Source organism: Ursus maritimus, unplaced genomic scaffold (assembly GCF_017311325.1).
Source record: "Ursus maritimus isolate PB19 unplaced genomic scaffold, ASM1731132v1 scaffold_21, whole genome shotgun sequence".
In the NCBI taxonomy this organism is placed as follows: domain Eukaryota; kingdom Metazoa; phylum Chordata; class Mammalia; order Carnivora; family Ursidae; genus Ursus; species Ursus maritimus.
The window spans coordinates 32049704-32074089 of record NW_024424564.1 but is presented as its reverse complement, the minus strand read 5'-3'; the positions used below and the strand labels follow the sequence as shown (position 1 = coordinate 32074089).

The 24386-nt window shown below is 40.0% G+C and overlaps 1 protein-coding gene across 1 annotated transcript in view; it reads left to right on the top strand.

The window, feature by feature from the left end:
• The window catches only part of FGD6 (FYVE, RhoGEF and PH domain containing 6), a 110772-nt gene that overhangs the window by 73481 nt on the left and 12905 nt on the right, over positions 1-24386 (top strand). Inside the window, exons 9-17 of the mRNA XM_008687699.2 lie at positions 10442-10492; positions 11880-11938; positions 12022-12093; positions 12798-12866; positions 13397-13480; positions 14431-14510; positions 21161-21263; positions 21776-21922; positions 22748-22850. Of these exons, the coding sequence (XP_008685921.2) occupies positions 10442-10492; positions 11880-11938; positions 12022-12093; positions 12798-12866; positions 13397-13480; positions 14431-14510; positions 21161-21263; positions 21776-21922; positions 22748-22850 (768 nt within the window). The remainder of the gene's footprint in view (positions 1-10441; positions 10493-11879; positions 11939-12021; positions 12094-12797; positions 12867-13396; positions 13481-14430; positions 14511-21160; positions 21264-21775; positions 21923-22747; positions 22851-24386) is intronic.

The window sequence follows — 24386 nt, the reverse complement described above, 5'->3', positions numbered from 1 at the left end:
CACCAGATTGTGGCAGTATCTTCCTTCTGGTCGTGCTACCTCTTATCACCACCACCACCCCCATGTAGCCTGGCACGTTGTCACTTCATCTTTTTTCCAAGGACACCAAAAGGAAAAACCTACTCCTCCCGAGTCTCCCCTTTACTCACATGCCACCATCATTCTCAAAGGACCGACACCAGAAAGGTGGTTTTGTCCCACACCAGGCAATTCTCTTTGACACCAGCGAGGTGTTCTACCATTTGATTCAATTCTGGCATGATCTACCTGGAAATAGTGTCCAGTTCTACGGAGTTCAGGGCTCAGTCCCACAAGACTGCCCCCCTGCAAACTTCACATGCAGTTCTCAAGTCCCAAGCTGTCACCTGTAATTTCTGATCAACTGGCTATAAATCTAGGGGCTCCTGATCCCCTCCTTGGGTTTGATAATTTGCTAGAATAGCTCCTAGAACCCAGAGTAACACTTACTTACATTTGCTGGTTTATCACAAAGGGCTAGGATGAAGGTTACAGGTGAACATCTGGATGGGGCACAGGGCCAGAAGGTATGTGGAGAGGACCTTGGAGCTTCCTTGCCCTCTCTAGGCACGCTCTCCCAGCACCTGCAGGTGCTCAGCGACCAGAGCCTCTAAACCCTGTCCTTGCGGACTTTTATGGAGACTTCATCACGTGGTCATGGTCCATTATTACCTCCGCTTCTAGCCCTCTCCCCTTTCTGTAGGATGGAGCATAGGGCTAAAAGTTCCCAGTTTATAATCATGGCTTGATCTTTCTGGTGACCAGCCCTTATCTAGGAGCTGTTCAGGAGCCCATCCAGAGTCACCTCATTAGAACAAAAGACATTCCTATCACTTAGAAAGTTCCAAGAGATTTAGGAGTTCTGTCAGAACGAGCATCAAAGGCCAAATGTTAGGACAAAAGATGCTCCTAGCGCTCTTATCACTTACAAAATTACAAGGGTTTAGGAGCTCTGTGCCAGGAATTGGGAGCAGAGGCCAATATATATTTTTTCTGTTCTCTTGCAGACCTTCTTTTATTTTGCTTATTAGGAAGGTTGAAAACTTACTCTCTCTACCATAATGGGAGATACTTGTCATTTGTCCAAACCCATAGAATGTACACCACGAAGAGTAAGCCGTGGACTTTGAGGGGCTTGGGATGGGTCATCCATTCTAACATACCACTCTGGAGGGGGATATTGATAGTGGGGAAGGCTGTGCATATCTAGGGCAGGCGGTGTATGGGAAATCTCTATGCCTTCCTCTCAGTTTTGCTGTGAACATAAAATTGCTCTAAAATAATTTAGGGGTGGGGGGAAAAACCTTATTATTCACTATGAGGGCCATAGGTTATAACCCAGAATTTCCCAAACCTTGTTTTCCTTTGTTCTAGCTGTAGTAGTTTCCTTTCTTTTTTTTCAAGATTTTATTTATTTATTTGACAGAGAGAGAGCACAAGTAGGCAGAGCAGCAGGCAGAGAGAGAGGGAGAAGCAGGCTCCCCACTGAATAGAGAGCCTGACGCAGGGCTTGATCCCAGGACTCTGGGATCATGACCTGAGTGGAAGGCAGATGCTTAACTGACTGAGCCACTCAGGCACCCTCAATGGGATGTTTTAAACGTAGCTTAAAAGCAGTTTTGTTACTCTCTCCTATAAACCTGTCCTCAAGGCCAGATTCTCTCTTTCATTAGTCACTATTTATAGGGGCTGACCTTGGGCTGGACACCTGTATACACTGGCAAACACCAAGGTGGTCCTTGCTCTCGTGGAGCCTGAAGTCCTCTTTAGGGCCACATCCAACCACTCAGGCTTCCACCCAGCTCTTCCTCTTCTCAAGTTCTCAAAATTTAAACTGATCTCATTACTTGTCTGAGTGAGTGTATTTTGAGGATTTATTTTTGTAAAGGGTCCCTTTTTTTCTTTAAAGGGATCTTTTGTGCCCATTAAAAAATACATAAGTATTATGAAACAAAGTCCCTCTTTATCTTCTGCCATCCAGAGATGACTATCATAGATCCTTTGAGATCATTTTTGTCTCTGTGTTATAGGCAGGATAAATTTTTTCAACCAAAAAAAAGCTTTCATTTGTGGAAAGTTACTACAGTGGTGTTGAAAAAAGTTGAATCAGTGAGGATCATGTCGAGAAAATAAAATGAAAAACATAATTTAAAAATTCCTCTGAAATGTCTTTTCCATTTCTATATTTAGGGGGAAAAACAGTCCTTTGAACTTTGATTAAATTTGGATCAGGTAGTTTTCTTTGATCTTGTTCAAAATATTTATGTTGTAAGTGACTAACGACATATTATATTACTTTTCCTGTAATCTTTGCCTTTAGTCTGGGATGGTATTAACTCCCTCTAGGTTTTAGAAATCCAGGATTTCCCATGTTGGTAGAAAATGGGATATTAAAAACATCTGTTAGAGTGTTCTGAAGCTATTAATTTGAGCTATGAACAGGCTAATAAGCAGATTCGAGAAAAGGTCAGAATCATATTAATGCATGACTTTTAAAAAAATCCTTACTGAAAAATGAAACTTGTGCTTTAGCAAGTATTTGTTTTATAACCCAGGGCTAATTGTCTACAGCAAAAGTCATTCTAACACTTTCTCTAAGGCAGAACTTGATGAGAGGTGGGGCTGTCCCAGGCACCAGCCAAGGAATTTCATTTCTGAAGAACCCTAAGACCCTGATGTAAGGCAGTTCCGTCCATGTGACGTGGGAGGGTGATGATATTCAGAATTCCTGTTGTTATTAGCTCAGCTCTTGTTCTGTTGCAATTAATTTTTTTAAATTTTTTATTTATTTATTTTTGTGAGAGAGAGAGTGCAAGAGCGGGCAAGCACGAGCAGGGGGAGGGGCAGAGGGAGAAGCAGGCTCCCTGGGGAGCGGGGAGCACAACTGGGGACTTGATCCCAGGACACTGAGATCATGACCTGAGCTGAAGGCAGACGTGTAACCGACTGAGCCACCCAGGCACCCCTGTTGCAATTTATTTTTAATTGTAGTTGTGAACAAGGTATTTTGAGGGATGATACTTCATAAATTATATCCATGAAATATTTTGGTACTGTGGAGATAAATAGTACTATGGAAAGACTTTAGGATATAAGCATGTCTTACCTGCCTGATCTAATAATTATAGCTTTTAAAATGTAATCTCACTTTATAGAACAGAAGTTCTTAACCTTTTTGGTGCCTGGATCCCTGTGGTGATCTGGTGAGGCCTTTGGATCTCTTAGAATAATTTTTTAAAGTTACAGAATAAAATACATAAGACTAAAAGGAAACCAATTGGCCTGAAATGCAGTTATTTAAATAGTTTTAAAGTGTTACACAGTAATACATGTGCTGCTTTAGTAATGCATTAAATAAGAAGACTGTGGTGGGTCTAAGAACTACCGTGACTTTGATATAGTGGTGACGGAGGCAATATTTTGAAATATCTGCAACATCTGTAATGTGATATAAAAAATGTGTGACTTCTCTGGTGGTAAAGTCACTGGTATCCTTGATGATACTGTGGTTTGTTGCCTACATTCACAATGGAAGGATATTCTGTCTTTCACTTAGAGGTTAGTGAAAATATTATTTGTGTTTTTGTGTTTTGCCCATCCAGGGCTGCAGATCCCCAGAATCGTACCCATAGGCATTCCTACAAAGCCACTCCTTTTCCAATTCTCTGTGTATATTTAACTCAGATTCCCTGCAGGTAGCCAAATGCCTCTGCTGCTGGGACTTGCCCTGCTGAACACCCAGCAAGCTGACTGTGTTGCTCAAGAGTTTTCCTCATAAGAGTGTTTGTCGGAGTCGTGGGCTTCCATCAGGAACTGTTCCACTGGAAGAGACACTGGAATTCAGTCAAACTTGAATTCACTTTGGTGTTTATCGTTGCTGTATTCTCCTCTTGGCTGTTCTTTGGGTAGTAAAATAAAATATACTCATCTCCCTAACCATAAATCTGCTCTTTGTTGATAATCAGGGTGGTAAGACCCAAATATGGATAAGAACTTTAAGTGGGGCTTGACTGTGCCAAGACTGAGTCTAAACAAGTCTAAGTGACTTGCTTGGTACTGACCACATAGTAAATACAATAATAATTGTGTCGTTTCCTACTAGAATATAGAAGCTTTGTGAGAGCAAAACCTTTTCCTGGGGCACCTCTGTGGCTCAGTAGGTTAAGCGTCTGCCTTTGGCTCAGGTCACGATCCCAATGTCCTGGGATTAAGTCCCACATCAGGCTCCCTGCTCAGCGGGGAGCCTGCTTCTTCTTCTGCCTGCCATTCCCCCTACTTGTGCACACGTGCACTCTCTCTCTCTCCTTCTGACAAATAAATAAATAAAACATCAACAATTAAAAATGCATAATACCATTGCAAGAGTAGACCTATTAATTGAAAATAACTATTATTCTATTAATAGAATAAGGACAAAACTTAAAAAAAATACCCTGTTTATAAGAATCTAATGTATGACAAAGTAGGAAGTGTAAGACAGTAGAAAAAGAAAGGACTATTTATTGAAAAACCTGTTAAAATTAGAAAAATTAATTAAGATTCATATGCCAGTGGATACACTAAAAATCAAAATTTAAATAAATAGGCAGAACACACAGGATTTTTAGGGCAGGGAAAGTACTCTGTACGATACCATCATGATGGATACTTGTCATTTTATATTTGTCCAAACCCATAGAATGTACAATACCAAGAGTGAACTGTAGGCTCTGAGGGATAGTCAATACCGGTTCATCAGTTGTAGTAAATGTGCCACTCTGGTGGGAGATGTTGATAGTGGGAGAGGCTGTGCATGTGTGGGAGCAGGAAGTGTATGGAAAATTTCTGTTCCTTCCCCTCAGTTTTATTGTGAATGTAAAACTGCTCTTTAAAAAAAAAAGCCTTGGGGCGCCTGGGTGGCACAGCGGTTAAGCGTCTGCCTTCGGCTCAGGGCGTGGTCCCAGCGTTCTGGGATCGAGCCCCACATCAGGCTCCTCCGCTATGAGCCTGCTTCTTCCTCTCCCACTCCCCCTGCTTGTGTTCCCTCTCTCGCTGGCTGTCTCTATCTCTGTCAAATAAATAAATAAAATCTTAAAAAAAAAAAGCCTTAATTAAAATAAAAACTAAATATAAAGCAGTAACCTATAGTAAAAACAGGAAAAAATAAAATGTGTTCTTTATTAAAACTCTAAGGGTAAACAAAGGAGGAGACATGGTTTTCTAAGCCCAGAAAAATAAATTATAAAGGAAAATATTGTTACCTTTCCACTGTTCTAAATAATGAAAACAGTGTAAAGGCTTAAAATACAGTCAAAAGATAAACATACATCAGAAAATATATTAGTAGCAAATATGAAAAAAATTGCTTTTTCACTGAGAATATTAAAAAACTCCCATGGATATATGGACTAAGCATAGGAACAAATAGTTCACTCAGAAAATGCATAATAAATACACAGTGGCATATCTAACATCCTCTGATTCATAAATATCAATTAAAACAAGTTTTCAGTTCCCCCCACTGCATCAGCAACAAAAAGCAGAATACACATAACTGGATCATTTTGGTGAAATTGATATTCTCATGTATTTATGATATTTTAAATTGGTATATCCTTTTAGGGAAGGTTTCTTATGATTTCTTTATTAGTACTTAAAAAAAACCTTCAGTCCCACTGATGAGGAAAGAGTCCGAACTATGGAAAAAAATATATCAAGATACTGATCAGTGTTACTTATAATTAAAATGATTACACAGTTAATTATTCAAGCCCGTTAACTTTCAAGAGTGCAAAGGGTACTATTTATAGTTATGCGTGGGCAGTAGGTATACAGCAGAATCATCATGGTCAAATTAGGATATATGGCCATCCCATTTATAACAGCCAAAACAAGATGGCCTTAAAATGACCTAAAAGTCTAATAGAATACCTAAGTAGCAAATAATATATCCCTGTCATGCGATGTTATTCAGCTACTCCTGTGGGGGGAAAAAATATGTGGGCTAGAATACTTTAAATGGACTATAAAATCCTACATATTATTAAAATTAAGTAAAATCAAGCATTTATCAAAACAGAAGGAAATAATTTTAAATCATAATAGTTATTTTAGAGAGATGTGCATGGTTTGAGTTTTCTCCATTATTTAATTTTCCAAATTTCCTGTAACACATTTAGATTTTTTTTTAAAAAAATATGCTTCATAGGAATGCCTGGGTGGCTCAGTTGGTTAAGCATCTGCCTTCAGCTCAGGTCAGGACCAAGTCCCATGTCGGACTCCCTGCTCAGTGGAGAGCCTGCTTCTTCCCCTGCCTGCCACTCCCCCTGCTTGTGCTCTCTCTCTCTCTTGCTGACAAATAAATAAAATCTTTTAAAAAATGTGTGCTTCATAATACACTAGAATGATGATCATTGCAGTTTTCCAGTCTGGCCCACCCTACTTATTTTACATATGAGAATGTCGACACCCAGAAATGCTACAGGGCATGGCCAAAGTCACATGCCTCAGCTCGAGGTAGCTGGACAGTTAAGAATCTATCCTCTCACCCAATGAGAGCTCTTGACCACTTCACCAAGCTGCCTTGAAGATGGCAGCAATATTTCTTGCAACGTAACACTTGACCTTTATTTTTGGTATTTAAAATAATCTGTACTTTGTTTCGGAAGTCAGACTTGTTCTTAGTGTCTTCTTTTAAAATTCGAATCTTTGGCAAAGAAGCTAATTGACTAGACTTACTTTTCTCTGGATCCCATAATTCTGGATGTGTCACTGGTCTCATTACATACTGAAGGAGGAAAGAAGAAATGTGGGTAATACAAACCAAGACACGTCCTCAAATTCAAAACACTTGACTTTGGAACGTTAACTGTCCTGTATGCTCATTTCCTCTGTGCTCTGCCACCAACCGTTTCTCAGCACTCAGTCCAGGAATCTGGTAGGGTGTTGTTGAATTAAAATGTCTCAGAATCCCACAGATGACTCATTTTTAGGAAAGGTTAATGTACTTCTGAACAGTTTTCTGCTTGAAGTTGATTATTTTTTTATTATGTAATCAGGGTGAATATATATATATAACTTAGACCTCTCACAAAATGTAGTATTTGCTGTGTCCTTATTCTTTCATTCCGGGCCTCATATATGAGAACAAAGTTAACTTGCATATCTCTTGAGGCACATGCTGTGTTTTGCTTAATTTTGTGCTTCTATTAGTGAGAATGGGGATTAATTAACTTTTATTAATCAATAATGCCACCTGGTGGCCAGAAAGTACATTTTATGGTGCCCGTGCACACCGCAATCAATTGTTTTTCTTCAATATAAATAACCTTTGCAGGATTTGAAGCATTTTTTTATTAGTGAAGTTTTTAAAGATGCCCAGTTCGGTTTGGCAAAAGCAGGAAAATCATGGAATACTGTACGTCTAACATGGCACATTGAAATGACTACTTTGTTGTCATTGTTTCTCAGGAAACTCATGCAGGATACTAGGTTCTAAATGGTACGAAGTTAAGAATTCCCTATGACTAACACAAGCGTGTCTGTCTGGTCTCCGTTCCTGGGTTTCACCTGGGGTATAACAGTCATTGGGGCACGCTGGTGGTTTCAGTGCTCCTCCCATCTGACTCAGAGGCAGATCGGTCACATTCTTCTCATTCTGCAGTTAAGGCACTGAGTGATTCTGAACTGAGGGGGTCATGGTCTTGTCTTCCTGGAAGAGGTGAAAGTTCTCAAAATGATACCCTGCAACAAGGTGCCATGGAAATATAGGCGGATGGATGGGTTCATTGGAAAGTTGAATTTCTAAAATTCAGTTTTAGAAAATTGGATTTTGAAAGTTGAAATTTAATTTGGCAAGGAAAGTAAACCTAACTCCTTTACCTCCTTGGTTAAAAGCGTGATTTTGCAACATCTTAGTGGTGGGTTTTCTGCTCAGCCAATTTGTGTATTTCCACTCTGTTCCTGAAAGTTCAGGATGGCAGGCAGCAGCTGAACTTGAGCTCAGGGAAAGAAAATGAAACTCAGAAGCTTCTCGGGCTCAGCCCCATGATTCTGATGTCAGTATTTCCTAATACGGGCATCTTCCAGGGAGCTCTCTTGGTTTAGAGAAATGTGTCTGTTTGCTTGGGGTATACCTTTCTATTAAAGAACAAAAGTTAAAGAAAAACTAGGAACTTGGCTGTGAATCTGATTCTTAGGTAAATTTGCTTTCCTTTCCATACTCACACCTGACCAGAGGCTTTAAGGAACATCACTTTTGATTAATGAGACAGCCCAGATACAGAGAACATGTAAGAAGAGTAGGTTTTTCTCCTCAGCCCCGTCACTCTCGTAGAAAAGTTAAATATTTGGACTCACCAAACATAGCTTATAAATGGAAAGTATTCTGAGTGGGGTCAGAGTGAGATTAAGTTAATTTTTCATCTCCAGGTGAGGTGAAGCCTAATGTGTAATAAGTGTATTTTGTTAATTTTTGTGGTTTTCTTATCTCTGTGATTGGTAGCGTACTCCCCAAGTTGTGCATTCGGATTGCTTTAAGAGCTAAATTGCTAGTGATGGTCTCTGACGAGATCGAACTTACCCCGTGGTGCATAGAAGCTTAATGTCCTCATACATTGTGTCTCTCCAGGGCTTGTTGCCAGTGGTGGGTATTTACAGTGTGCGTGTCTAGACGCATACAGTTCTTGTTTCTCTGTCTCAAAGATGTACAGAGTTTCAACAGTGAGGTGTGTGTGTGTGTGTGTGTGTGTGTCATCTATTGAGTTTAAAAAGCTGACACTAACATCCAAGTTTCCCTTTGTGTCTTTGAGCATGACTTCATCAGTCCATGGGATGAAATTATACCTGTTCCATAATATTGCTGAATGGAGATTGATTCTGATTAAAAAGCAGTCAGTCTCTTGTTATGCCTTTCCCTCTTTTTATTTTCTCAACTCCCACTGGCGTTAGGATTGGTTTCAGCCTTTATTGCCTTTTACCTAAACTAAATCCTGGTCTAAGAAAATTATTTATATTTTTATTCATCAAGCATTTCTTGTATGCAAAGGCCCTGGCTAAGTGCTGCAGGGAAGAGAGAGATGAATCAGGTATGGGTCCTGCCCACAAGGACCTTTGAGTCTAACGAGAAAATGATAGAGGGCATAAAGTTACTACTGTGTAATGTATTATTCAAAAGGAAAGAATATTTCTTTCAAACGGGAAGTTTGATAAGAGAGGAGGAATTTGAGAGGAACCTTGAAAAATAAGAGTAGAATTTTTATATGCAGAGACAGAGAAAAGGATTCAGTAGAAGGGAACATTAGAGACAAAAGGTATGGAGCCAGGGACCACATGGGAAACATTTAAGGCATTATGCGGAATCAGACTCTGGTCAGAACAAAGGGCCTGTGTTAGGTAGTAGCAAGAAAAAAATCAGAAAAGACAGTAGGGATCTTGTAGTGGGGGGAATTTAAATTCCAGGGAACAGAATTTGTTTTGGGGTTGTGTGTGTGTGTGTGTGTGTGTGTGTGTGTGGTTTTTGTTTTTTGGAATTTTTTTTTTTTTTCAGAATTTGTTTTGAGAGGTAATGGGAAGCCATCCAACATTTCTCAACAGAGAATGAAGTACCTTGAGATCCCATGGCATTCCTTGGCATTGAAGACTTACAAAATATAACCTATTGCCTTAAGTTTTTTCTGTATTGTAAGAACTACTATATACCATGTAGCGTATGTAAAGACCATCTTCATCTAGACCACAGTTTCTCAACTGCAGCCCTATTGACATTTTGGGTCAGATAAGTCTTTGTTGTAGCGCTGTCCTGGGCATTTGTAGGATATTTAGCAGCATCCCTGGCCTATAGCCACTAGATGCCAGTAGCACCCCCTTTTCCCCAGTTGTGGCAATCAGGAATGTCTCCAGACATTGCCAAATGTCCCCTGGTGGGCAAATTTGCCCCCGTTTGAGAACCACTGCCCTAGACATATGTATCGTATTCCTCTGCTGTTCTCTGATTGTTAAACTCTTAGATTGGCAAATCCCTTAGGCATTAAGTCTATTAATGCTTAGAATTTTGTACTGGACATACATCTGATTTGAAATTAAGGCATTTCATCTGTGTTGGACTAAAAGTGCTGAACTGGGCATCAGGAGACCTGGATTTCTAGTCCTAGTTATGCCACAAAGAGGTTGTGGCTTCAGTGAGACCCTGTGCTCAGTAACCTGATTCCTCTTGAAAATGACCAGTGTGACCCCTGATGCTCTTTCTACCTCTGAGCCTGTGTCCAGATTTCAGATGCATCTCGGGGCTTTATTCTTTCACATTTGTAGAAAGTCAGCATACATTGAACTAGCACATATGTACTACAGTCAACAAGTCTGACTGAAGTATTGAATAAGAAAGATGAAATGGTTTTTTCCTTAGTGCTTTATTTTACTAAATATTATGATCCTTTTCCTCTTCTAGATTATTTGAAAAATCTTCTAGAGGACTCTGGAGATTACAGAGACACTCAAGGTAAATAACTTTTATGGTATTAAGATGTTACAGAAGTTCTTACATTGCAGCTGGTCATGGGACCCAGCATTGTCTGCAGTGAGGAAGGTTCCTTCTATGCTTAGTCACTCTGTGCCAGTGGTAAATTCACCTTCTCTAGATGTCTGTTGCTTTGAAATGCAAGGATTAAACCAGTTGATCTGCAAGGTCGTTTCAGGCTTTAAAATCATGAGTCTGTGAAGTGATTAAACTGTACAAATCAGGGATAAGGTCTAAAACAGTGTATTCTGGGACTGTTTAATGCTGGACAATTGCCTACCACCCTTCTACCCCTCTCCACTAGTAGCACTTAAAGGAAAACTTCCATTACAATACAAGGGACTCATTGATATTCACAGGTTAATCCATTACGTGTGTGTGTGTGTGTGTATGTCTCTCTCTGTCTTAAACACACACACACACACACACACGTGTGCACATGCTAATTAATGCTGTTCAGGATAGTAGTGTTTCTTTCTATTTATCCCCAAAATACCTCTTTCAAATGCTATAGGTATATCCCTGGCTCTAATTTGAAGTGCATGTCCACCCCATTAATTTTATGAATTTTGATCACACTTCTTGTGCATACTTTACATTTTCAGATTACAAAACGGAACAGGTTTTTAACCCATTTTGTGGAGATTCTTATTTGTTCTCTTAATCATTTTACTTCTACTTCTCTAACGTCTTCTATTTGCAAGTGTTTCACTTTTTTTTTTTTTTTTTGAGAGAGAACATGAGTTGGGGGAGGAGCAGACAGAGAGGGACAAGCAGACTCTGCGCTGAGCGCAGAGCCCAGCTTGGGGCTTGATCCCATGACCCCGAGATCATGACTGACCCAAAACCAAGAGTCAGCTCACAAAGTAATGCATGTCATTTCCTAAGGCCTAGTATGCTTCTTTGTGGCATTTTTTCCCCTCTTGGGATCAGACTGAGAGAAGGCAGCTAAGCCCTGACCCTCTAACTCATCACTTTTCATAGTTCTGGTTTCCTATCCCAGGGTATTTCTCTCCTAAGGCAGTTCATATACTGGAACAGTCCTTAACTTCAGGCTGAAATCCTCTCCTTATCCTTGTAAACTTCAACAGGATAATCAAAGCTCAGCACAAAGCAAGCCTGACATTCATACTGTTGATACATATCGCCTATAATGTCTCCTTTAGCGTCTTTCTCAGGCTAAGGTTTTTTCTGTTTTTCCTTGCCATTGCCCTCATCAGACCTCATCGTCCATATTTCTGCCTGCTCAAAGTTAACGGAGCTCCTCCAGTGGCGGCTGCTACAAACTCACCATCTTGCCGTCTGGAATTGCTTAATGGTGGTGTTCATTGGACTAACCTGATGTTCCTTCTGTTCCTACACATTGTAGATGCCCTTGCTGTCGTTATAGAGGTCGCCAACCACGCCAATGACACCATGAAGCAGGGAGTAAGTATCTTGATTTCAGCAGCTGGCATACTGTTGACCCTGGAGGCCCAGGCCTTTCTATGCTACATATTCTCTTTCTGCAGGACAACTTTCAGAAGCTTATGCAGATTCAGTACAGCTTAAATGGACACCACGAAATAGTGCAGCCTGGACGGGTACGTGTTTTAGACTGCCTTTTGCAAATTTAATTACAAGCATTTTTAGACATCTTTTGTTAGCTATTCTGCACTTCAGTTATGAAAATAGATTTTTTGTTGTTACTCTCCACTGACTCGATCTGGATTAACTAAGTTCATTCTGTCCATTCGAAACATTCATGATTTAAGTCACTGTGACAAAAGTCCAATTCAATTAGGAGAATGGCAAGGGACCCCACAGAGTATCTGATTAAATAGGATCATTTTATTGTGTAATACTAACTGATCTCACACAGCTTTAAAGTCAATTTCATTTTAAAATCTGTAATGTAAGAGGGGATTATGAGGGAAGGGAGAAAATTGGTATTTTGGTGCTCCTCGTAGGGCACAAAAGTGGCCTAGGGAATGAATTTGGGAAAATTACAAAATGCAATTGTCAGGATGTTGGCTATGCCTCAGGATCAAGGACACGCTCAGTCAATTACATTGTAGACCACATAGTACCCCTGGGACCAATACTGAATTTATGAAACTCTGCCAGCTTGTCCAACTCCTTAAGAGGTTTAAAAAGAACCCATGGCTGTAAAAAGTCACATGGAAATTATGTCCACCCAGCCCCACCTCCAAAGAAAATTCTGGGGAAAGAAAGTTGAAAAACAATTATATGCATATTGTAGTTGTGTTATGGTGGGACTAAATGGGCATTTGTTTGGATGAATCAGGTTTTTCTCAAAGAAGGTACTCTGATGAAGCTGTCTCGAAAAGTCATGCAGCCCCGAGTGTTTTTCCTGGTAAGTGGCCATATGTGTTTCTGATGAGCCAGAGGAGGGGGTGATTGCTTAATGGAAGGAGACATTTGTATAGGACAGATAAGCTTAACACATTCAGAGAGTCTTAGTGGGATCTTCGGCTGACTGTCTTGCTTACTTGCATTTCAAATATAGGAAATGAAGTCTTTTATGATGCGTAACCAGAAAATTATTTCCTTTTTGAATTCAGTTTATGTCATTTCTAACTTAGAAAAGTTGATTCAATCAATTATTTAGTCAGATTGTAATACTTTAGTGGGATTTAGAATTCAGAAAACGTATCTGTTACAGAACTTGGAAAGAAAGCACATTTTCTAGAAATGGCCTTTTTAATAATAATTCTAATAAAGCATTCTGGGTGGTCATAGTTGATATAAGTAGACTTAAGTGTTTTTATTCAGAGAACTTTCAATAAAAAAGTAATATTTTTCCTTTATTTCAGTGTCTTATTAGTGTCTTTGTAGCTGACATTTGTTGCTTTACTTCATTCTATGAAATATTTCTACTTTCAGTTTAATGATGCCCTGTTGTATACAACACCAGTGCAGTCTGGGATGTATAAACTGAACAATATGCTCTCATTGGCGGGAATGAAGGTCTGTGCATCTTTTAGAAGTTATTTCTTTTCTTAACCCAAATATATTTAGAGAAGAAGCCCTAAGATAATCATCTTTCTCACTTCCTTGACTTTTCTCTCTCCCTGTGTTACTATTCATGTGTTCATTTATTCATGAGGTATTTATTGAGAACTATAAACAAAACATGGTAATAGAATTGGTGAAACATACAAAGATGAATTGAATCATGATTGTTTTTATCTCTGCCCCAGCCAGTCCCTCCCCAGGAGCTTCGCATCTAGTTGGGTAGATAATACACCACACATAAATACCTATAAAATAGACAGTAATAAATATCACTGTGAAGGTAAAATTAACGTTTTGGGGAGTTCTGGGGCACCTGGGTGGCTCAGTCGGTTAAGCATCCGACTCGGTTTAAGCTCAGGTCATGATCTCAGGGTGGTGAGATTGAGCCCAGAGTTGGGCTCCACACTCATGCAGAGTCTCCTTGAGATTCTCTCTCCCTCTCTGCCCCTACCACCCCTTCCTTGAATAAATAAATCAATAAAATCTTTTTAAAAAGAAAAATTGGAGGGAGTTCAGAAAATAAGGAATGTACAGCTTTCGGTGGAACCTGGTAGAGGAATCGGTAGCAGCTAGGAGACAGGGAGAATTGAGGAGGTCTTTGGAGGAAGAGCCACGAGCCTTGATAGGTCACATTTGGCCACACTGAGATGCGGGAATGGCGTTCCAGGTAGAGGGAGTGGTGTGAGCAAAGGCTTGAAGGGGGGGAAAGTTGGGCCAATGTGTATATATAGGCAATTAACTCTGGCAGACAGAGCAGATGAGAGAGAGTCGTGGTAGGTAAAGTTGACTATGAAGGTTGCTGGTGGCTGACAGCAGCCAGGGCATTGAGCGGTTTTAGCTACGCTTCGGAGATGAGGTTTGCAAGAGGCTGAATTTGCTCAAACTGTTTTGCTTTCTTTAAGGTCAGAAAACCCACTCAAGAAGCATATCAGAATGAACTAAAGATTGAAAGTGTAGAACGCTCCTTTATCCTCTCAGCCAGGTAAATTCTGAAATCCGTATGTGTGAACATTTGCCACTATTACAGGGCCCTGCATCTCCAGCATTTTCTACGTTTAGGTTAACTACTAGACTTACTTTTTTTCTCCCTACTTTTTGGTCCTAAAACCATGGAGTTTATTCTTGGCTGACCATGTAGGTAAAATGTCTGCTGATCCAGTAATGTGTTTGAGCCACAAAGGTAAAAATGTTCCTGTGAAGAGAATAATAATGCTGAAAAGCGCCTTGCTGATCTTTCCCCTTTTTTCTTTAGTGAACATTTCAAACCTTTTACAATGGCACCTAATGTTTTTAAAGACACCTAGTACTTTATAATTCACTAGGAAGTTTTCACATAACATTGAAAGGTCATAAAAAGCCTACGAGGTAGGTGTCAACTCACTAAAAATGAGGAAGACTAAGTTAGAAAAAAAGCGATTGCTGGCTTAATGACACATAGCTGGCAAAATCAGGATACAAAGAGAAATTGTTTACTGTTAAATCTGTTGTTATTTATGATACCACATTGCCTCAAAATGGAACCTGCAGTGACTTAGGTGTAAATCAGAATATATTACCATTATTTAAATCAAGTGCCAAGGAAACCAGAAGATATAGGACTCACATGTGTACATTACTGAGTTACCGGCCAAGTGGCAGGAGTGACTGTTCGGCAGGATTTGGCTGATGTAGGGAGAGACACCAATGGCCGCAGCATGCTTCGCTGCTGGACTGGGATAGCAAGTCTAGGCAGCTCTCAAACCTAACCTTTAATGTAATAAAAATAGTAGCAGACACTCATGTAGCATTTAAGCTTTTGTGCCAGGCACTATCCTAAGCACTTTCTGTGTTTTCACTCATTAAATCTTCACAACCTTGTAAAGTAAGTTACTAATTTTATACTCACTTCATGGTGAAAAAAGCCATCCAGCTATTAAGCATCAGGGCCAGGATTTGAACCCAGGCAACCTGCTTCCAGCTGTGTCCATACCAGTAAAATCAACTGGAATTCTTAGTAGCAGCAAGAATCCTAACTGGAGCTATTTATTACCTGACATCATGCACAATGGTGAACTTGTGATTTACTTTGTCTTTTAATTTCCATGATAACTAGGAGAGTAGGTGTTGTCTTGACCTTCCAGATGAGAAAAATGCAGGCTCAGGGAGGTTAAATAACACGTCTAAGATTATACAACTAATAGGCAAGGGAGCTCAAATTTTAACCTAGGTGTATCTCACACTGAAAGTCATGCTTTCAACCATTACAATATTGCCTATGTCCGTGCATGTCAAGGACTCAGACCAAATGTCTGACTTCCCATAATCAGGACAAGAGCAGCTGCCTAGGTCATTGTCACTCTTCTGAAATGCAGTGGCCTGCTGCCTGACACCAGATCTCAAGATGAGAGAAGACAAATAGGGTTTGTTCAAGGTTTGTGAAAAGCCAACTACCAGCCAAAGCAAGCAGTTTCTGGGGGGGTACTTAAAGCATCCTACAGATTAATATTTGGAGAATGATGGTAAACTCTTGGTCACCTGGAGCTGAGACCCTTTCTTTGTTTGTTTGTTTGTTTTTAGTTTGAACAAAAGTACAAGGAACATCAAGTCTCTATGCAGCAGGCTCCCGGCAAATACTTAAGCTTGGTTCTTAAATCAAGAAAATTATTTTTGGGGCACCTGGGTGGCTCAGTCGGTTAAGCATCTGCCTTTGGCTTAGGTCATGATCCCAGAGTCCTGGGATCAAGTCCCACATCGGGCTTCCTGCTCAGAGGGGGGCCTGCTTCTCCCTCTCTTGCTCTCCCTGCTTATGTGTCCGTGTGCTCTCTCTCTTTCTGTCAAATAAATAAAATCTAGAGAAAAAAAAAAAGTGATTTTCAAATATCCAGAGAGAAAGTACCTATAGGAAAGTCAAGTTTTCAGCTGCACTTAAATATTCTAATGAAAAGTATGCTTTGGTAAAAACAAAAACCCATTTTGTTAAAAACTAAATAATTTAGGAAATGATGGTAAATCCTTGTTCTTTGGTTGCCATCCAGGTAAATATGTGGATGTCCAGATCAGCCTCTTAGACCTTAGTAAGGTCGTTGGAATTTTAAGTGTGATGGGAAACCATCTGAGGGTCTTATGCTAAGAGTTGGTATGATCTAATGTATATTTTTAAAGATGACACCAGCTTCTTTGTAGAAAATAGACCATCAGAGACTAGAGTAGAAGTTGGGAGACCAGGTAGGAGGCTAGATGATGCTCTCTTGGACTAGAATGGTAAGAAATGGTCAGAATCAGGTAGAATTATATAGGATTATTGATGGATTGAATGTGAATTATGCAGGAAAAACGAGAAAACCGGAAAGTTATTGATAAGGGGAGAGTTAATTTCCAAGGGAGGATTAAGGTGGCTTGGGGGAAAGGGAACTGACGCATACTGAATGCCACCAGTGTACCCTGCTCTTCTTCTGAGCCCCTCCCAACCACAGCGAGCAGGTATGGTATAATATGTAGGAAAGAGGTGAGAAGGCCTGCTGTGGTCTGGGTCCTGTCTACCTCGCCAGCCTGATTTCCGTCCATTCTCCCTGTCCCCACCCCCACCAAACATGGCCTATTCTGCCAGCACGGATCTGCTTATTCTTCATGCATGCCAGCCTCCCTCACATCCTTTTGCCTTTTGCACAGGCAGCTGCCTCTGCCTGGAGTTCATCCCTTCATTCAGTAAATAATATGGAGCCTCTACCACAGACCAGGCATTGTGCCAGGCCTCAGGATAATGTGGAGAATTAAAAGGGCCCTTCCTTCCCTGACCTTGCGGTCTGTTAGGGAAGACATACGCTTAGCAAAATGTCAACACAATCAATTATTATTGTGATTAAGTAGTACACAGGAAAACTACCAGGTACTATGAGGCTGTAAAACAAGGAACCTTGAACTAACTTTGGTGGAGAAAGGGCAGCCAGGGATAGCTTTCTGAAGGACCTACTGTGTCAGTTGAGTTATGAAAGATAAGTAGGATTTGGATAGCAAGGCAAAGAGGAAATGAAGAGGCTGCTGGTCATCAGGAATAATGTGTGCAAAGGCCCTGAGGTGGAAAGGGCATGGCAGATTGAAAGAACTGAAAGACCAGAATGGCATGAACATAGAGAATGAGAGGAAAAGCCGAGGTAAGCCTGGAGGGACAGGGGAAAGCTGATGCAGAACTTATGAATTTTGGTCTTGAGCCAAAGAGCCACAGGAAACCACTGAAAGGTTTGCACAAGGGCATGATATGATCAGATTGGCCTTTTTAAAAGTTGGTTGCTAGGTGGAATATGATTTGGGAGGGGAAGTAAAGAAGATGATTAATTGGACATGGGGTTGAGAGCCAGAGGTATTAAGAGCAAGTCTCTGGCTTGTACACTGTGTTGGGTAGTGGTGCCATTCCCTGTGATAGGGAGCGCTAGGAGAGGAGCAACATTGGGGGGAAGAGTCAGGACTTTAGTTTCAGATGTGCATACTGAATATGAGGTGCCTATCAATCATGGAGCCATCGGGGGGCCTGGATGGCTCAGTTGGTTGAGCGTCCAGCTCTTGATACCAGCTCAGGTCTTGATCTTATGGTCATGAGTTCAAGCCCTGAGCTGGGGTCCAGGCTGAGCATGAAGCCTACTTTAAAAAAAAAAAAAAAAAGTGGAGCCGTCAATGAGGCAGTGCCTGTAAGGATCTGGAGGTTAGAAGGGAGCCCAGACTTGGCATATAATTGGGAGTCATCAGCTTAGAGGAGATACATAAAGCTAGGAGGCCGAGCGTGGGTGCACAGAGACACTATAAGGTTCCCTGTTGAACTCCTCAGTCCTTCCTGTCCTAACATACTCATCCCCTCTGCAGAGCTTTCCCTGCTACCTAAATAAGGTAATTTACTGCTTCTTTGTTCCTCCTCTACCTTACCTTTTTTGTATCGTGCAGTAATTACTTGTTTTTGTGTCTCACCTCAATTAGATATGAGCCCATACAAGTGGTGTGTTTTGTATGTATTCATGGCTTAGTACCTGCCCCTCGGTAGGCTCCCACTAAATGCAACTCAGATGAATTGAAATGAAGTGATGTGGCCTTTAGACCTCAGAAAAGCATTCCGCAGTTACACAGGGAGTAAACAGTGTGGCAAGATCTAACATCCAGAAACCCCTTTTATTGGAGGTTTTTTGGAATGCATTCCAATCAATGGGAGAATGGTACTTATTTAATACAAATTTGCTCTCTGGGTAATGCACACATTCCATAAAGAAAAAGAATACTTGGTTTAACTGCATTTTAAGTGGTTTTAACTGAGGAAGGTGCTGATTCTTCTGCTAACTGTGTTACAAAAGAAGACCTAGAATGTCTCCACTCAATACTGCAGGCAAATGTGTGTGGTCTGTGAGAAATGTGTTATCAAGAGCTGGTAAACATTGTTTTGGCAGATCCCCGCACAAGAAAGAGCCAGGAATGATTAAATGAAAGAACAGCATATGTGACATGATTTGCACAGTCAAATCACATTCCACATGCTCCCAGGGCTCCAGAAAAATCAGACGGCAATTCTCAAATTAACCATCTGCCTCTCTGCTTTCTTTTACCTCTTCCACTGAAAAGTAGAGGAAGGGGAGAGGGAAGGAGGGACAGTATTATTTTATGAATGTTTACCTGGAAGCTTGAGCATATATTCTCATAGCATAGTTCAGAGAACAGAGGTAGTGACACGGTGGTGAAGGGCTCAATCTTTAGCCACACTTGGATCTGATACCAACTCACGTGGCCTGTTGTCTAAAGCAAATTATCTAACATTTCAAATCCTCAGATTGCTTATCCATAAAATGGTGCTGGTTGGTGATAGTGATGGTATTGGGGAAAGGGGATGTAAGATCCAATGTATATTCCATGGGGTGGCTCTGAGGATGAGATGTTATGACATTTGCAAAGCATTTAGCACAGTTGGCTGACATGCAGTAACTGTTGAATAAATGGCAACTAGTAAGGTCAGTAATGGTAGAGTAGTAGAGGTAATGAGGCAGGTTTTGTTTGGCTTAGAGAAATAAGAGCTGTCTATTCTATTTTATTCTTGTATGATGAAAATTTGAGAAATATACTAGTTTTGAAAATGTATTTGTTTTGAAAATATGACAACTGTAATAGCCTATTTGTAAAGTGGATTTCTACTTTTTAATATCCATATGAGTGCATATTCTAAATGGCACCTAAGCCATTTAGCAGGAAGGTAAATTTCTGACTATAATTATTGTGGGGAAGGCAAGTGGTTTTTTAGTATCTCCTGACCTGCTCTGTGTTCATCAAAATATAACAAAATATGCCTGCTTGTACCATTATGCATAATGGAATTTTTAATTATAAAAATATTATCTAAAAGTTCAAATATTCTTAAAATTAGAGTGAATAATACAGCGAAACTGCATATTCAGTCACCCAGACTCAAAACTTAGCCAAGATTCTGCCACAAAAATATTTTTTCTCAAGTATTTCAAAACAGATCACAGATATCAGGTCATTTTACTCCTACATACTTTCATATGCCTTTCTAAAACAAATAGACATTTTCTTACACAATCACATTCCCATTATTATGATAGATTTTATTTTATTATGAGAGATTATTAAATTCTGTCTACACACACACACACACACACACACACACACAACCTAAAATGTGCCTCTCACTCTGGAGTATTCAAAACTTAATGTGCTGATATCAGCCATGATTTGGAGTCACCAGAGTTTTTTGGAAGGAGGTGTGGTTGCACTACAGCAGAACAAGAATGCCTTTTTCTGGGGCGCCTGGGTAGCGCAGTCGTTAAGCATCTGCCTTCAGCTCAGGGCGTGATCCCGGCGTTACGGGATCAAGCCCCACATCAGGCTCTTCCACTGCGAGCCTGCTTCTTCCTCTCCCACTCCCCCTGCTTGTGTTCCCTCTCTCACTGGCTGTCTCTCTCTCTGTCAAATAAATAAATAAAATCTTTAAAAAAAAAAAAAAAGAATGCCTTTTTCTGAGCAGGCTTTCCCGCTTTCCCCCTGTTTGGCTCTTCTCTGTCTGGATTTGAATCCTGGAGCTCCTGCTGACCTGAGGGTAGGAACAGAGAAAGCAGGATGGGATGAATAGGTAGGGGAGTCCTAACAGCAGCTGCAGGCCCTTTCCCTTGTTAACCACTCCCTAAACATCTGTTTGTGATACCAAGTATATGTTTCCTTTACTCCAGTGCCCTTTCTAGAAATTTTTAGCAACTCTTAGTAACCTAAAAATAATTAATATTCCATGTTGTAAATTTGGATTTGAAACTTGATTCCTTGGAATATTTTTAAATTCTACGATTCTATCTTAGGAAATTCCTTGGTTATAATTATTAATTGTATGACTAGCTCTTAAATCATGCAAAAAAAACCTTCCAAATTTAAGGGACTTCAAAAGTATAAAGCAGTACTTTGGGGAAGAAAAAAAGCATTGTGTTTGCTAAAATGCCATTTGTTCTTTAATGCCTGCTCTGATTGTGCGCACAAACCTCGGAGCTCCTGCCTGTGACTCGCATTGTTGGGGAGGGTGATGGAATCTGTTGCCATGGCAGGAGGAGAAGAAGGAAGAAAAAGGCAAAGAATAAAAGCGGACATCTGGTTGATGGAACCTTCTTTTGCCCCCAACAGTTCTGCCACAGAAAGGGATGAATGGCTAGAAGCGATTTCCAGGTCAATAGAAGAGTATGCCAAAAAAAGAATCACATTCTGTCCTAGTAGGAGTCTTGATGAGGTATTGTCTTTTCCTTGTTTTTCTTTTTCTTTCTTTTTTTTTTTTCCAGTGCATTTCAAACAGTTTTTACCCTAAAGAAACTTTTCCCAGGGGTTTAGAAAAGCAACATGTGTTTCACAGAAAGATACATGTGTGGGTATAATTTCAGAACTAAATGTCCTATTAATGTCTAACTGCAAGTCTGTGATAATATATAGTGCATTCATTTTTTTCTGGTTGTAAAATTTCATTGTAAAAAATTGGGGAAATACAGTGTAATTTAAGGGAGAAACTAATCCTCTGTCATGGCACTACCACGGGCATCTTTTTAAGTTAATTTTGCAGCAAAGGATTCTTAGGATATAGCTAATCATAATATCATGAGAATATGACAACTATAGTAGCCTCTCATTCATCCCACATCCTTAATGACACCATCAGCATTGTAAGCCGCCATTGAAAAAAAAAAAAAAAAGGCTTGATTCTGTAGCACTCTGTGTGCATGGAGGTAATGAAAAATTGTTGTTCCACAGGCTGACTCTGAAAATAAAGAGGAAGTTAGTCCTCTTGGATCAAAGGCTCCCATCTGGATCCCTGATACCAGAGCCACAATGTGTATGATCTGCACAAGTGAATTTACTCTGACCTGGAGACGACACCACTGCCGGGCCTGCGGGAAGGTTGGAGAAGTTGACACCCCTTTCCATTGTGATTTTTAATAGCTCCAGGCTGTACATAGTGAGGAAGCATATTTCCTCCTGTAAATCATGGCAGGGGGAAAAAAGATACTGAATCATGGATGATATTTTCTCTAAATATTTAGGCATAGAGCAGTCTTTTAGGGAACTTACCCCTACCTACCAAGGTTATTGTACAATGTCAATAATAGATAATTTTCATTAAAAATTTTTCGCAATTAACAAGACTCCCACATTTACCGATAATTATTTAAACTACCTTTATCTAGATACTAAGTATTTAATAGAGGTACTTTCGGTGTTGAAATTATCGCCAGTGACGTGTCTGAGCCTTCATGACCTCATTAGTCAAATGAGCATAGTAACAATGACGTCGAAGAGTTACCGTGAAGATTAAAGGGGGTCTATTTAGAGAGCATTTAGGAGAGGGCCAGTTGCTTGGTAAAGGCGTAGCAGACGTGCTTGTGGTTACCTAGAGATGATGGGCAACGTCGATGATGATAAGTACAGCTAACAGAGAACTTCGTGCACACCATGCACGGTTCTAAACATTTTGCACACATTAATGCTGTTAGTATTTTACTTTATGGAATTCGCACTCGGTCGTAGTGTGTGGCCTCTTCATCTTCCAGTGTGGTGCTGTGGGTGAGTTCACTGCAGGCCTGAACTCCACGGAGGTGTTAGTGAGAGTCAGTGACTGAGAAAAGGTTTTGAAAGCACTCTAGGTAGACAGCAGTATCTGTTGTAGCATACTTGATGCTTTGATACTGAGGTTATTCTAAGTGAAATAATTCAATGTGTTTTCAGATTGTATGCCAAGCTTGTTCATCAAATAAATATGGTTTAGATTACCTGAAAAATCAACCAGCAAGAGTATGTGAACATTGTTTCCAAGAACTGCAGAAACTAGGTAATATATAAGTAAAGATTTAATAAATTCCTTTATTCCCAGATGCTTTCAAACAGCCTTCTGAAAGAATCATCTTAGGTGCATTAGCAGTATGATTGGTGAAACTCACCTCAAAATAATAAGAATTTTGCCTTTGTGATTTAATTAAGCTTTCTTAACTAATACGATACTATTTGTAGAAGTGTAATTACAGGATGAAATGCTTTAAAACAGTTACAAGGAAACTTTAACTTTCAAGTAATTTTGAAGTTTCGAGTTTCACAACTGTGTGCTCTTTACAAATCGTTTTTATCTGTCTCTGTGGACATACACTGGGTGGCCCTTTGTTAGCCTATTTGTAATGCCTTGGACTGATTTGATGAGGTTTTATGGTATATCTAAACGTTCTCACCAAATACAAAATGATGAATCGTATCTGCCTGCTCATTATGTGCAGGTATCCATCCCCACAGTTAAGGTGAATGCAGCTAGCAGGACTGCTCCGTTTTAATTAAATTCCTGAAACCTGTATATAGGATCTAAATTTCAAAAAGGTTGTCCTTCACTTCCACAAAGAATAGCTTTCCATCAGCAATTGAGAGTGTCTCAGTGAGTAAAGCTAGATGGCATGCTATTTCAGAATCCATATATTTATAGAGTAATAGTAACTGTACATACATTGTCCAGGAAGATATATTTATCTAATCGTTCGCTGACCTTTTTGTTCCTGCCTTTGTTCTCTGGGTGTATAAAAAAGGCTGTAAACATCCAACATTCATTTTTTTAAAATCCTCTTCCCTAATCATCCACACCCATTTTCGGCAGTTAATTTGACTAATTTATCTTTGAAGACCTTTCTCTTGATTTCTTCATCTCAGCCCTATCTTTCATCTAGACAGCTGTCATAGTTTGCCAACAGGTTTTCTGCTGCTGCAAATCCTTCCTCCTTTCTACTGCCAGATTTTTTTCTCCTAAATTCAATCTGCTCCTGTCATTTCCCAGCCTAAAAGACCTTTGATTTCCCATGGCTTAAACAACAGCCCACATTCCTTAGAACAAGCCTTTTTTTCTCAGCCTTATTATTCTCCAAATAGATGATCTAATTTCATACCTCTGCTTTTGCTTATGCTGACCTCTCTTCATGGAGTGTTCGTCCTCCTCTTTCTGACTTGGCAAACTCCTATTATATCTTAATGGCCAACTCAAATATCTTACTCTCTCCCCGGCTTTCCCTGAACCTCTGCACTCAAAATTAATGGTTTCCTGATCTTGTCATAGCCCCTTTTCTAACACTTTGTTCATTATAATATTCTTATTTGGTCATATATCTAGGTACTAAATGATTCTGTTCGTGGTATTTTTTTTCCAAGTCAGGAGGGAAGTTTACATAATTTATTTAAAATTGGTAGTACGTGGAGAGTGGAAAGTCTTCCTCCCATTCAACTTCCGGCCATCCATCTTTTTTCCCCGGGGGTCTCAGTGTCATCAGTTTCTCAAGTATCCTTCCATAGATATTTTATGCAACAGTGTTTATTGATCTGAATTAAATTGGACTGC